Source organism: Morone saxatilis, unplaced genomic scaffold (genome assembly GCF_004916995.1).
Source record: "Morone saxatilis isolate NCDOM2014 unplaced genomic scaffold, NCSU_SB_2.0 Contig20, whole genome shotgun sequence".
NCBI classification, from domain to species: domain Eukaryota; kingdom Metazoa; phylum Chordata; class Actinopteri; family Moronidae; genus Morone; species Morone saxatilis.
The window spans coordinates 21,291,271-21,306,356 of NW_023339763.1; the positions used below are offsets into that span (position 1 = coordinate 21,291,271).

Here is a 15,086-nt window from a genome sequence, read left to right on the forward strand (position 1 = left end):
CACACACACACAGACTGTGTCCTTCAGGATTTGTTGAAGCCCAGGGACATAGTGAGGTGGTGACAATATGGGGGCTGGCTGTGCCGAAAAGCTGATAGGCAAGACGCCAGTCCAAGGAGCAGCACACAGATAGCCCGCTGATAACACCCTCATGGGAAACAACAGCACATGTGCCAATAGAGTCATGTGAGGAGGAAATTAAAACAGTCTAGAGGCAGAAGGGCATGTAGGTGCAGAATATGAGGTGGTGGAGATACATTGGTGCCTTGTTTATTAAAATGCCTCTCTGTAGATGCAGTTGTGGCACAGAGGGTATTCAAACATGAAACAGCGGGAACATTTTCTGCCAGAGGAGTAATTACAAAATCATGTCCTCCACACTTTGCGGGGAAAAAAACAGCTCCCTACGAGCAATTACTGAGCATGTGAAAGCAGTTTGCATGACTTAAGAAATGGTGTAAAATAGAAATATGCCTTGGAAACACACACACACACAGTACATTTGTGTGTCTTTGTTTCCACTTAATCCTCATTACAGGAGGAGGAGGGGTGGTGGATCAGGTAGAGGTTTTAAATCAATCATCAGCCAGCATTTAATGGAGAAAGTGTATGCCAAAGTAGAAACACATGGATGAAACAGCAGTGAGGTATTTGTTAGATTTCATCTTAATATGAGGAACTGTTCAACTTTAAGCTAACTTTTCCACGTACACATCAGACCTACTTTCACTCTTGCTGACTTGCCAGAATATCCTGGGTGACCGGGCCCATAAAAAATGTATTCACATAATCTGGACAGAGGATCAGAGACACACCGCAGTCCCATGTTGCCAATGTGATGAAATGCATTTCTGATCACTTCATAGGTTGTTTGGGAATGAAAGAAGAAATTGCATGTACAATTACAAAATGCATTCAGTAGAGTGGCATTTGCAGTTCTAGCAGGATCACCCAGGATGCATGTAAAGGTCTGGCAGAAAGATAGTAGTAAGAATGCTGAAAGAAAAAGCTTATCAAAAGCATGTATTTGCGTTCTAAGCTTCCAGCTGTTTTCTATGAGGCAAAAACATGAAAGCCAAATGTCTCAGTGGGATGTAGTCTCTCTCCTGACACAGGAGTTTCTCTGCGCTGAGGGGGAGGCAGCCATGCCCCCCCTATCCCCCAAAACAAATAAAGTGTCTGATACAGACCAGGCCCCTGTCGGCGCCCCAGCCCCAGCCTTTGTCCGGGCCCCAGGGCACGATGCCAACTGTGATCAGGAGGCAGCATCGCTGATCAAACACTGAGACACAAGTGCAGCAGAGTGCAGGCTGTTGATGGACTCTCACAGAGTTGTTCTAACTGTGGGATAGGATGTTTTGGAGAGTTGATACAACACAATATGGGTTTTAGAGAACATACAAACTGACACGCACATTTGCAATGCAGAAGGAAAGCAAAATGTGAGTATATGGAAGCAAACAAAGGTTTCTCACGACTGTGCTTAATTATGTCAGAGAGGTGAGCACACAAGAAGTCAGCTTAAAGCAACAGAGCGTGAATATCATACTAGAACATTCCCCTTGAAACACAGGGGAAAATGAGGGATTATAAATCCTTTCTAGAGTTCCTAACAAGTCTGGTTTTCAACTTCTTTAGTGATGAATCTTACTAACTCAGAAACTCCTCAAGATGGGAAACTATTTCACATTTCTGGAATTTCCACAGCTCAGCAATTTTATCCGTTCAGCTTAAGGTGGGCTGAATGTTTCCCTGCACCATGTTCACTTAAACAAATGGAGGCAGTGAGAATGAACAGGGTGAGTGTGGTCAGATTTGCTTTTCTCAGAGATAAGAAACTACTTCCTCATACCATCTGAAACAAATCACTGACACAAACAACACTGGGATGTTGGTGTAGTCAATTGAGGACTTTATTTAATTTTTTAAAAGTGCTTAGGTGGTATATCCAGTCGTATATACACGTAATGTATGTTAACACCTATAGAGAGGTAAAGACTCTCATGGCTAACTGCCAAACCACTAAAGGGATTAACATGCATGGCCAGACTGCAGACAGTTCTGAGACAAGTATAAAATATCAAGAATTCAAACACCAATGCCTCCCAATGAATTCCTGGGTTCCTCCTTGTTCCTTTAGATAGACTGGAGCACATTTCTAAACTTTGTCTGACTACTACTGGAAATGTATATAAATAAAACTGATTAACCAAAATCTACATCACCTTAGAAAGATGAAAAATAAACAATGAAAGCCTGTTTCAGCTGACATATTAGCTGTGAAAACTGCTATGACGTGATTCAGTTACCTCTACAGATGCTTTTGTAGGATGCAAAAGCCCAACTACTGCAGATTAAGGTGTTACCTCTGCTGCCGATGGTAGATTTACACAGTAACCCATTTTCCATGTAGTGCAGAGGCATGTATGGCTGTCAGCTAGATTGGCTGGGAGGCAGTCAATGAGTCTGCCTTGCTCACTCATGCTGTTTTCTCTAGGTTCTGGTCTAAAATTAGGTCCCTTGCCTGAAGGACATTGCATGATGGTGGTCTTTTGGACATTGGTAGAAAATACACATTATGTGTTTTACCCCCAGAGTGTGTCATCAAAGGGTAAAGGACCAACACAGTCTATTTCATTGAAAACATATCTGACTGCTGCTGAAAGCTCCCTGAGGACTCGGGCAAAAAAGGCGTAATGACAAAGTACTTTGCAATAACTGCTAAAACATCAATTCCTTTTCAAATGCATTTATAACATCCCTTCTCTCTAAACCCTCTCATCCTGTCCAAAGCACTCCCGACCAGGCAGAATGAGGTCTTTGTGAAAGTGAAACAACACAGACAGTCCCTTCCTGTCCTCTGTGTGGGGGGAGACACTACAGCAGGACATCAAGATAAGACTGCTGTTAAAAAAAGATAACAAGACGGATAATCCTTTTTCTTCCCTCTTTTTTTCTCTCTGTGCAGGCAGTGAAACAGGACTAATATTTCAAGGCTGGGCTCTCTTCTTCACTCAGCGGATCTTGAAGGCAGGTGTAGTAAATGCACCTGAGTGTTGAGCCCTGTAGGAAGCTGCAGGCGAAGACTGTCAGTTGTTGTTACAACTTAACCAGGACCGCTGGGTATATTCATGCCTCCAGCTCGCACACTCAGCGCAGACATGAGGAGGAGAAAGCACTCTAGTCTACATACCACGTTAAATGACAAGATGCGATTGGGAATGTAAAATATAACTAAGTATCTATCGCACACAAAAAGGCAACAATTTTGGTCATGACATATTATGACACTATTTATTCTCCATGTTGTGTTCTTTAACTGTGTATGAGATGGGGCTTGTCAGAGTCATGAAGAAGGGTAGAGTCTGGACAGTAGAAATGAATGCAGTAAGCACATTAGAGACGCAGAGCTCAGATTCAAAGGGGATTCAAGATCCATCTCAACAACCCAAGCATTTGTAATAAATAAAAAAAAAAACCTTAGAGAGCTGATCAAAAAACTGCTTTAGAAAACATTAAGCACAGTGTACATCAACATATATGTTACTCCCACATTAAATTGGACTTCAAAGCATGAAATTGCCTCTGAATCAAAGAGCAGCAGCTGTGCCATTTTGCAATACAGAGCAGAGTAAAGATACTAGGACTGCAATGAGGAGCCCAACCACCCAAGTTAAAAGCAACTGCACATACAATAGCTATCCTCATCTATCTCAGTTTCTAAGATGGCAACTAGAAACAAATTAACATGAGCTTTTGATCATCAAAGGTTGCATTACAGTTCGTAATATGCTGTAATATTCTCTCTTAGTGACAGTTAAATAACAGACCACAATCAAGTCATAAAGTAAAGTATTAATCCTTGGTTACCATGGTAACAGCACATGTAGAGTTAACATTACAGTTTTGCTAAGGTTTAAAGAAAGAGAATAGTAAACAGTGAGGCTGATATCATGAGGTAAAATTAAGCTGCAAGTATATACTTTTCCTGTGAATTATTCTTGCTTACTTAAGCAATCTGAGAATGGTGGACTCCGCCACTCACTACCAAACAAAACTCAATTTGTTGTATTTCCAGTTAACTGCAGGTTGCTATTGCTGGCTAAAGGTAAAGTCATAGTGCGGTTTGGGTCACATAGCATAACTATACATTTCTCAACATTTTAGATGTAGTCATACGGCAAGTTAAAGGTTTCCACTTTTGGTGCAGGCAAAATAACAACGTTGGAGCGCTCACTTGTTCCTGAAACACAGAGTCAATAAAAAGATCATTACTGAACGTAAATACATTGAACAGCTTTTGCTGAAAAAAACAAACAAAAAACACCATAAATTAGTATCAAAAATTGAGTCTGATTTTATGAAAATCTTAAGGATTGTTACTTTAAGTCCTTTAAAATTACTTTGTGACTGTTCAAACAGTCACCATATTCATTATAAGGAAATGTAAACGCTATCTTTCAGGACAAACAAGAAAAACAAGTTTAACCCCATGTTGTTGCTGGAAACATTACATCAGTCAAGGTAAAATATTCCTTTAATTAAAGGCTGAGAGGAATAAATTCTATGATTAATACTGTACGACTAGTGCACACTGTATGCCCAAAACTGATTTTATGCCATCCTAACAATATCTTGTTTAACATAAAGGATATAACATAAAAGAATGGCACTTAGAAGAAACCTGACTCCTCAGATGATTCTGCAAGGACGCCTGGCTGTTGAGCGTTTAGCGGATGTAGTAAAGTGCTTTTGCCTGAAACCTGCCATACAAACCAACTCCCCGATGGCTCTTCTGACATCTAAAAAGGTCCGACTCCTGAGTAGTCTAGACAGACACTGCTCATAGGCCACCCTGTATCAGGCTGACAAGTACATAATGTCAGTGAAAGTGACTGAGGCACAGCACAATGACAACTATTTACCTAAGGTAGCTTGTTCATAAAAACAAACAGATTTTATGTTGATATTAATAAAAAATGTTGAATCCCGAGAGAGAAAACAATACACTGACACTGGGCTGGCAAAGACGACCGGACAGTCAGTGTGCAGTGGTGATGTTTAGGGGTTGTATTGACAGCACCTTGATAAACACATCTCACAGAGTCTTGTAATAATATCTGTTTACTTAGATCCAGGTCAAGGGTAGCCAGCATTTTTTTCCCACACTTTTACAGCACAGGGATTATCAGGGATTTTTCATGCTGAACTAAACTCACGTCTCTTTTTGACAAGCTCTTTAAAGCTCCTGAGATGTTACAGTACTACCCAACAAGTTAATGGCTGATTAATAAGAGTTAGAGGTAGAATTTTAGTAGAAATGCTGAGTGACATTGTAGGCAGTCACAGGCTCTTTTACTGTGTCCACAGGTCATACATATGAAACTCTAGCTGAATTATGGAGAGCTGATGTTCCCCTAAACAAGGGTTAGGTGATTTGACAAATCTATTGGTCAATCACACCCGTTCATTTTTTGGGGTGATTTTTGTTGTTTTATTCTGCTAACTTCATGGTCTGCTTCCAAAGAACGAGTGAGAGCCGCCGCTCTGCGACAGACTCTCATTCAGCAAGCTAACCCAGTGGCACAAAGAGGACAGCCACAGCAGACACGGGCAATGGGGAAAAACAGTGTAGAACCAGAATATTTTCACATCACACTTTATGAATTAAGGGTTTATTTTAACCAGAGTTGGTAATTGTTGGAACAATGGAAAGACTAACCAAGATGGTTTTGGTGAGTTTCATTGTGTTTGTGAAGTTTGAAAAAGGCACGTTTTAAGATGAGTTAACAAGGCAATTAATTCCAACTGAGCGTCTGTTTGGTAAGAGAAACTTGAAGGTACACGGTTACTTTAATGAACTGGTCTTCTTATCACTAGTGTGGGCAGTGGGCAGTGGGGACTCCCCTGCGCCCGCCATGCATTCACCTGAACAAATGTATCAACAATGGGCAGTTGACCATGACCCTAACCTACACCTTGTGAAAAGAGTTCGGTGCAGTGAATAAAAGTGTGACTAGAGATGGCGTGGGGTCTTTACTGTTTTCCTTCCAATTATCGGCCACTCAGAGAAAGAAAGCCAGCCAGCCAGCCACGCAGCTCTGTGTGTGACCATGAATTATACATTGGCTCCATTAGGACACTTAACAGCTGGTTCCTCAGGAACTTACCAGCAACAACTGCAGCCTGGTTGCTCCTGTGTGCCTGCCTATTAAAACAGCAGCACTGTGATTAAGGTTGTGCAGTAATGTGTATTCTGACCATCATAAACCAGCCACTCACAGAGCTATTTTCAGTGCAATCTCATCTCTTTGGAGGGCGACTGGGCCAGCTGCCGATTTCCTCACATGGCGGCGAGATGCACTACAGTAATTAAATGTCTGTTGTGGCTTGCTGACCTTGCTGTGGTTCAGGCACTGAGCCTTTTCTATACCCAACTGTAGCAGATGTCCCGGTCATAGTACCTATAGATCCAACGGCGACCCAGGACTAATAACTTCAGAGGCAGGAGGACAAGGCAAAGATCATTTTAATGAATGTTAATGGAGGAGAGGGAGGTGGCACACAGCCACACTCCTTTTGGACAGCTGGTTGTAAAACCATAGTGAGTAAATGGAAGTCATCTGAATGCAGTGAAGACCCATTCAAATTCATACAATATACATTTGCACTCCACTCTTGCTTAACATAAAATGTAACCCACCAGCTGCCTGCCCCCCTTATTATGAATCAGATCAAATCCTATTATTTAGGTATGAGTATTATAGAAGCAGTGATGAGAATGTGGGTATATAGAGTATATAGAAATATTCTCATCCAATATCCTCTGAATGTTCATTTTCCTCCATTTTGTAGTTACCCCAAGATTGGAGGGGTATGTGTTTCTATTGTCTGTTACTGCAATGACCTGATTCCCTTATGAGGAAAGGTTTCATTTAATCTAATCTCATGTAATGCTCATTCATGAAACTAGGTGTTTCTTTGCATTCATATTTCCAGCGGAGATTAGGGACATTTTGCTAAAATGCTACAGCTTGCCCATTCAGTAGCTTTCCTTTCCTCATATTGTCCTACACCTGCAAACTTGTCAGTAGCATCTCACAATATGCAACATGCAACGCTGAAATGTAATCACATCAGTGAAATGGTGAGGTTTCCTTGATGCGATATAAACAACACACAGATGTTGTGACAGATCGAGAGTTGCAGAGCCTGTCTGGGTCAATATTGAAACCTACATTTCAAATTTGCCCTCTTTCCAGATTCGGAGGATTTTCATTGCAGTCTTTGGCTGCAGTTTAGCAACAGCTTGATTATGAGGCAACAAATGTTACAAGAAATGGGATTTTCTGGGTCTAATTCTGTGTCGCTTTGTATCAATACTCCCTTAACGCTCCTAACGAGATTCAGCCTGCATCATAAAATTTCACTACACAACCGCTTTAATGTAATTCTAAAATCTATAATACAAGCTTTGTAACCCTGTACAACTGTTCAGTCTAGGATTTTGTGCATGGCAACAGGCATTTTTCATAACAAATCCCTTTTTTCTATGGACAGGAGTTATTAGCATAACTATATAATTTAAGATGATGATTAAACATCAGACTAAGACAGACAAAGACTGACTTGAATATCTGCACCACGGGGAGCAAAGTCGAGTGGGACTGAAAGAGGCTTTCTACAGACATCACTTATTTGCCTTTTTCAACATACCCGCAGTCGACAATGTGTAATGTTTTTCAATGAGATAGAGGTGCTAAAAATGGCTCCTTCAACAGCTGCTTTACCCCCTCCTCCTCCCAAAATTCACCCCACCTTCTGCTTCTGTCGCTTATTTTCTGAGCCATAATATTTTTCAAGATTAGACACACAATTAACTCTAATGTTCTTAGCGGCGAGAGTGGGGGGCTTACTGCTGCTGGAGGACAAAATATAATCATCTTCCCACAACTCAGCTCTGTGTAAGACAATGCCTGGACATTAACTGATAATAATGTGACATGCACAATACAATATAGAATGCTTATCTCCAAAACGATGCGTTTGTTAGAAGTCAGAAGTGACAACAAAAGATTTGATGTCAGAATAATGATGATGTCTGTTTTACATGATTATGTGATTCCCCCCCCTCCCCCCCTGTTTATAAGTATTCTTTAACATTGCACAAAGGATAATCTAACAGAGGTTGAGGCATGTGTAGAGTTGAGCTGACACCTACCTAGCAGGTTAGCTGGAGCGGGCTGCACACCAGCACCTGCACATGCAGCACCCTGCGGACCTGCCTGCCACACTGTGTATCCTCACACTGAGATGGCTAGCTCAGATGTAGTGAGAATATTATGCAGAAACAGAATAAATAGCCATGATGAAAAAAACAGTCGAAGTTCAAGGAAGGAGAAGAACCTGAAGTGAAGCACTGCTTTAGAGACCTGAACGCTGGCTGTGAATAATCAGTTTAAACAGGAGACTCCCTCCATTTAAAACGCAAAACACAGTGTGAGACGTTCAATCCATTAAGAGATCGTTTGAAAACAGTGACAATTATCATTTAAAAAAAAATTGTTGTGCTTTAAGTATAGTACCGACTTTATTTTAAAAGTTTAACAAATCAATGTTCTTCTTGAAATAATCACAGCCTTTTGTAACAAAATCCTTCAAACCTCCTTCATTGCCTTGTATGCAGCATCTTCTCTGCTTGTGCCGTTTATCTACAGAAAAATGCTATTCTGGCAATGTTCCTTTGAGATATGAGGTAAGTGAAAACCTTTATTATCTTCATCACAGTCAACAGCTTATTTGTCACAGAGCCCATTACTCCTCATTAGGAATAAAGGACGTTGTAGGTGCAGCAGAGCTGGACATCAAGTGGCTAAGTGATGAATGTGCTTTGGGGGTGTTTATCGCCCTAACAGTGCAACACAGTGATGATGACCGATGGACTCAAGAGAGCGGGGGAAATCAGCAGTGCAGTGACCTTGTTTTAACTGATAGGTTACATGGATAGCAGAGGAAATGTCTCTCCCTCAGCACAATCCCTTTTCAACATGTACCTTGAGAATTTCAGCAGTCATGATTAAGATATCAGAGGTGTCCTATCTACTCTCTACCTTTTATCAGTCCACTCCACCTGTGTCAGTGGTAGAACTGAATAACGGAAAAATGATAAAAATAAATGATTCTTAAAACAGTGCATTAGTGAAACAAGCCAAAATGTCTGTAGTTTCTAAAGGCATTGTTTATTACACGCCACAGTGAGTTTAATTCCCCAGCACAAAATATGTTCATTAGAGGCCAAAAATTGCCCCGCCCCCGTTAGTCACCATTGCTACGTCTGTCAAGCTTTCTGTTCTTGCATGGCACAGTTTACAGTGATAACATTTACTAATTATTATTCATTTATTTTTTTAAATAGTGGGTCCTATCCTCTATCCTGAGCGAGACAAAGCAGGCTTCTCATTTCTAGCCAGCAGCGACTAATGATTTTGTTAATGTTTCTGGCTGGCTTATCTGAAAACCAGAACCCTGTAGAAGGGTCTAAAATATGCACTTAGAGGCTACATGACACTGTACTTATGATAGCACCATAGCTATTTGACGGAAAGCCCAGTTTGAGGATGGTCAATTGATCAGTGGCACATTGCTCTCTCACCAGTGCTGTCAAAACTGGCAAAAAAATGACATTTGATTAGTATAAGTACAAGTTCAAACTACTCTGATATCTATTTTTTGCACATCATGTCTATGAACCAATACATAGACACAGAGACATAACATGCTATTTACTGACAGTGACCCTCTCTAAAGTGCTTCTGTGTTGATTCTTGTGGCTCTACTTTCTCTATGTATGACACACACATATTGGTTCTGCCTGTACATGCTGTAGCCACAACTACGGTTAGCGATGCAATCTTGCCTTCGAACAGCTAATATAATCACATGCTCTTATTTACATAATTATGTTGTAAACTGTAATTAGATCAAATCATTATTAATCATTTTAGTTAGTTACCAAGAAAAAAAATCTGCTTAACTGAGAGAATTTGTTGCTTTTCTCTGTTTTCACGTCACTGTAAATTGAATACCTTTGGGTTTTATATGGTTGATTGGACAAAACAAGCAAACTGACTGAGCACGCAAGCTGGCCAATATATCATGGTCCCCCAGGTCCCATAGGCACTAAAAAAGCATGACCTTGATGAACTGATCAGCCACTAATTTGTGTCTTTAAGGCAAAACTGCTCCAGAGCAATACAGCCCACAATGTGTATGGCTCTGGGGAGCCTGCTGCCGTCAGTAGGTCAATACTGTGGCCAAAGTGTTATAGAACTTTGAAGATAGACAAACTTGAAATGTCTGTCAATGTAACATTGACTTTATGACCCAGGGATCCAAGCATAATTTTGCCAATATATCTTCTCACAAGAATGCTTTGGCAGCAGTCCAGAGAGCGGTTTCATCCATACCTGTGAAAAAGAAATGAGCTCTGAATACAGAGTGGCTCCACAGCCATTAACAGGACTCAGAAACAAGCACCACTATTAATCATTTTCACTGATTCCCTAGCAGGCAGCAATTTGTTCATTCCGTAATTCAGATATGAAATGGAGGGGGAAAGGAGAAAAGGGGTAGGGTAATGTGGCGAGGTAAAGGGATCAGCGTTTCACACTCATGTAGGTGAACAGGAGTTGGCACAGGGCTTGTACAGCGCTGGCATTCTAAAATATTAACGTCCGGGGCCGTGAATATTCATGCATGGTCGTCCCCATCGTCAGATTGTGGAGGACAAAGCAGTGTCCCTGGAGTGTAATCCGATTCTGCATGTTCCTGCTTCATTTCCAAGGACAGGGGGCTCGGGGCAGAGTGAGTGGCTGCTTGTCTGGAGGTGAAGCTGTGGCTGCAACATGTTTCAGCCGACAGGAGGCAAACAGTGGCCGTTGGACTGCTCGGTCATGACAAGTGAATGTGACCTAAAGTCATTACTGTCTGCATGGGGCCAACGACAGCGGCTCAGGCTGTGCTCTACATGCCTCCACCCATCTCTCTGGTTCTAACTATTGCTTCACTCCAACGCCTTATCAATACACACACAGCTGGAAGCGTGACATTGACAATAATTGCTCCTTCAAGAAGAGTGACTAACCAACCCATTATTTTATCAAGATAATCAAAACATCTGCAGCAGCTTTAGTGAAAAACAAGAGATGTTTTTGCTGCTATAAAAGAGGACCCAATACATACAACATGCAAGCAAGGGGGAGGGTAGCTTTCTAGAGAAACCGGAGCACACAAGTACACACACAAGTACACTCCCTGGATCTGCGTGTCTGTTTTCAAAAGGTAACCAAGCAACCAGTTCCTGGCCAGGGCCTGTGGCTGTAGGCTTATCAGGTAACTGTGTTCTGCGCCTGCTCACAGGTTCACCAGCTTTCTGTTTATCCTAGGTCAGCGGCTTCACTCTTGACCCAAACAACCAGGAGTGGAGGGGGGGGGACAACAGGCATTGAATACAGGCTGCCCAAAGGAAATAAAGCGGTGTCTGTTAATAAAGAGAAGAAGTGGTCACCACAGAGTCTTACGGCTGACAAAGACTCTTTGATGATAGACAGAAGAAACAGAGGAGTTGCCTTGTTTTTAAAGCTGTGGCAGTTTTTCGTTCAAATACACTTGTTGGAAATATTGTAAGCACAACTACTTTCTACTGCTGCCTTTGCATGGAGCAGTCTCTTGAGTGTGTGTTACAGCATCTGATGTCACTGTGAAGAGTAACAGCCAGCCCAACAGCAGCTGGTCTCTGATAACACTGTCATATCAAAAAAAGAAAAACATTACCACAAGAATTCAAAAAAAGGGAGCTCTGTCAAGCAAGCATTTTACAACTGTGTACAAACTTTCTTCTCTTGTTCCCTTTCCTGTATCAAATTGTTTTAATTTGCATTAAACAGTGTGCATACTGGGAGGACCTCAACCAGTTAACCTACAGGCTTCAGGAACATTGCCACAAACCAAATAGTCTATTATTTATCTAATGATGACACGTCACGTCATTTCACATGGAAAAACAATCTCCTATCTCTCTGATAACGACAGCCTGACGCAGACAAAAAGATGACCAAACTGAATTCCCTTTTATAACGTGGAGGCTGGGTGAATCCTGCCTGGACTTTTCATGTATGTGTTCTAAATCCTCAACACTGACCATCATTTCCAGGATTTCAGATGTCCCCATTATAATATTTCTTTTGTCTCATTTTATATTACATATGGTGCACCGTGGACAAATAGAGCAAAGAAAATGGGGCAGAAAGACCTCACTTGTTATTTGGCCATTTAAGAGAGGTTAGCACTTTATTGTGTATTTGTAAGCCATGTTAAAAGAACGCTACGAGTCTGTTGTTGTCTGCTGAAGTGGAACAGCGCCCAAATGACGAGGCCATGATGCCATTAAGATGGTAATGAGCCCAAACATAGTGGGCACAACAATGTGAATGAATCAGGAAACAAAAGAGGTCTAAACGACTCTAAAAAGCACACTATGTAAACCTTATATTACACACAGTGCCCCAGCTTTTACATGGAGAGATGTGCTGGATGATCCTAAACAAAGCACTCCTTCAATACATGCAGTTTCTTACTAATCAGCATCCTGGAATGTCACGGCCCTGACCATGGCTCTGTGGCTTCCCATCCCAATCTCAGAAAATAGTTTAATAACAGCCACGGCACGTCACTGACTGAGGTCAAAAGAGGATGCCGTAGAAAAAGTCTCACATTATTGTCTGTAGAGGGAGGAGTGATCTGTTGGTTTCAGTGTAAATTCCAGGGCACTCAACAGCCACACCCATACGCACACAATTGAATCGCACAATTGCTACAATTTAGAGGGTTGCATTGTTATCAAATCAAATATCACATATCAAATGTTGCCCCCATGGCACAATAACAGTAGAGCCCACAACAAGAGTATCAAAATAAAAACTTTCATTTTGGACCTGCCCCGTCCTTATTGCCAACTACAACCAGCTGCATTTTTACTGACTGGTGCTTCAAATGAAAAAGTGACAAAAAAGTTCGCGAGTGGTGCTCTTCGTCCTTTATGAAGGTCCAAGTCAAATGCAGAATATCTCAATTTCACCTCTAAATCATTGACTATAAGTTAGCACAAGCAAGGGAGCTTTAAAAAGAACTATGGTGACCCAAGGTTTCACAGCCCACACTGTTATCTACCCAGCTACAGTATCAACTAACAACAAAAGCCCTCTCAGCTGAGGGACTCAACTTTCATTAAATAAGGGTCTTGACGTGACATAAATAAGCAAAGCACAACCATAAACAAAGCAGTCCACAGGAGCAAACATGTGGTTAAGTTGAATGTGATAACCTGGGATTTGGGACTGGGGAGGGGGTCAGCACTGCTGGCAGATGGCAGACAAAAAAAAGGGCAACACTTTGAAGTCCTGAAGCCACAGGTTTAAAAGCGGATCAAGCTATTGTGTGCAGCACCAGTCGATACTAAAATCACATCACACGGAGATAGGACATCAGGAAACGGCTCTAAAAATCATCTACCATCTAATTACTGTGGGAACCTAACACACACAGTGCCATACATCTGAATAACCATTCATTCCCCTCAGGACAGCAAACCTAGCCTGCTCGTCCTAACCCAAACCAGTCCCTTTATTGCGTTATTCAGCTACAATGTGTACAAAATGCATCAAATAACGTTAGAAAAGTTTGATTTTCTTTTTCGCGTTTATATTTCTCTTTCCGTGTAAAAACAGTCTGTTTTTATGTATTTATTTTTTACAAATGAAGTAAGTTGTAGTGTTAACTGTGTAAAATGTAAACCGTGTTGAGTCGGACGCTTGCTCTGCTGTGGGAACAGTTAACAACCGTGGGTCGGAGTTACTCCCTGTTGGGCATTTCTTTTAATCAAACGTTAAGTGTTTTCAGATGTTGTTTGGATATCCACTGAGCAAATTAACTGTTAACGGCACTAACCTGAGGTCACGAAAACGTTTAATAAAGTTACCAGCATTTTTAACTTAGCGAAAAAGGCAAGTTTCTATGTTAACGCCAGCGGCTAACGTTATTGTCCGCGGCTGACCAGCGGCTGAGCTCGCCGCCGTTTTAGTGAGGAATTCATTAGAATCAAAGTAGCTCAGCGGTAGGAGTGAGAAAACTTCACGTTACCTGCGAACAGGCTCAACAGCACACAGCAGAACCGGGCTCCCGACAGCTCCATTCCTCTTCCAGCTATTCCACCACTTCTCCAGTGAAACTTGGTCCGAGAACTTGTGCTGAATTCGAGTGAGTAGTGGCAGCCGAGCTCGACCGAAGCATCCAAACTCCACTCCTCCTCCTCCTCCTCCTCCTCTCTCTGCAGGTGCACAGCGGAGCGCGCCGCAGGGTGTCACGTGACCCGCGGTTGTGCCATAGAGAGGCCAATACTGCCCTCTGCCGGCGGGGACACGGAGCTCCCACCGGTCTGTCCACGGGAGGACGTGAGGAAGAAAACAATGTGTGTGGCTTGTGGGGCTTCCCCCCTTCCCACCGTGAGGGGGGAAACAGCCTTCCCATAACAAGCCTCATTAAGTTTCCACATTGGTTGATATCCCACAATTGGTCCACGACCTGAGCACTTTGGGAGGAAGTAATGGCTCATCTGCCCCCTGGCCTTATTTGGTTGTTCCCCTATTATACAAAGGATGGGGGGGGGGGGGTGATTGGGTGCTATATCTCAGGAAATGATTCATGTGTAAATATTCGTTTTAGATTTAGTTTATATTTATACATTAATATATCATTTATATTAGTTTACTATGTTTTTTATAATATTGTGCTACCCAGGCCAAAGGAGAACAGTGAAACACATCTTGGAATGGGTGGTGGGCCCAGACCTGGGTTAATATATTATATAGATATAGATTATAATAGACTATAGATATAGATATATATTAGTATAGATATTAGACGATGCCAGGCCAGGCTAAAATGATTTAACTCTTAAAACAAAGAGTAATTTCAACAACGTTGGATGAAGGGGACCTTCCTTGATTAGTTAGTTTTAACCAATCCTTTTA

The 15,086-nt window shown here is 41.8% G+C and overlaps 1 protein-coding gene across 1 annotated transcript in view; it reads right to left on the reverse strand.

Annotated features, from left to right (window-relative positions):
• Positions 1-14,375, reverse strand: part of cxadr (CXADR Ig-like cell adhesion molecule) — a 31,505-nt gene extending 17,130 nt beyond the window's left edge. Inside the window, exon 1 of the mRNA XM_035667075.1 lies at positions 14,197-14,375. Within this exon, the coding sequence (XP_035522968.1) occupies positions 14,197-14,248 (52 nt within the window). The 5' untranslated portion in view covers positions 14,249-14,375. The remainder of the gene's footprint in view (positions 1-14,196) is intronic.
• Positions 14,376-15,086: the final 711 nt, after the last annotated feature.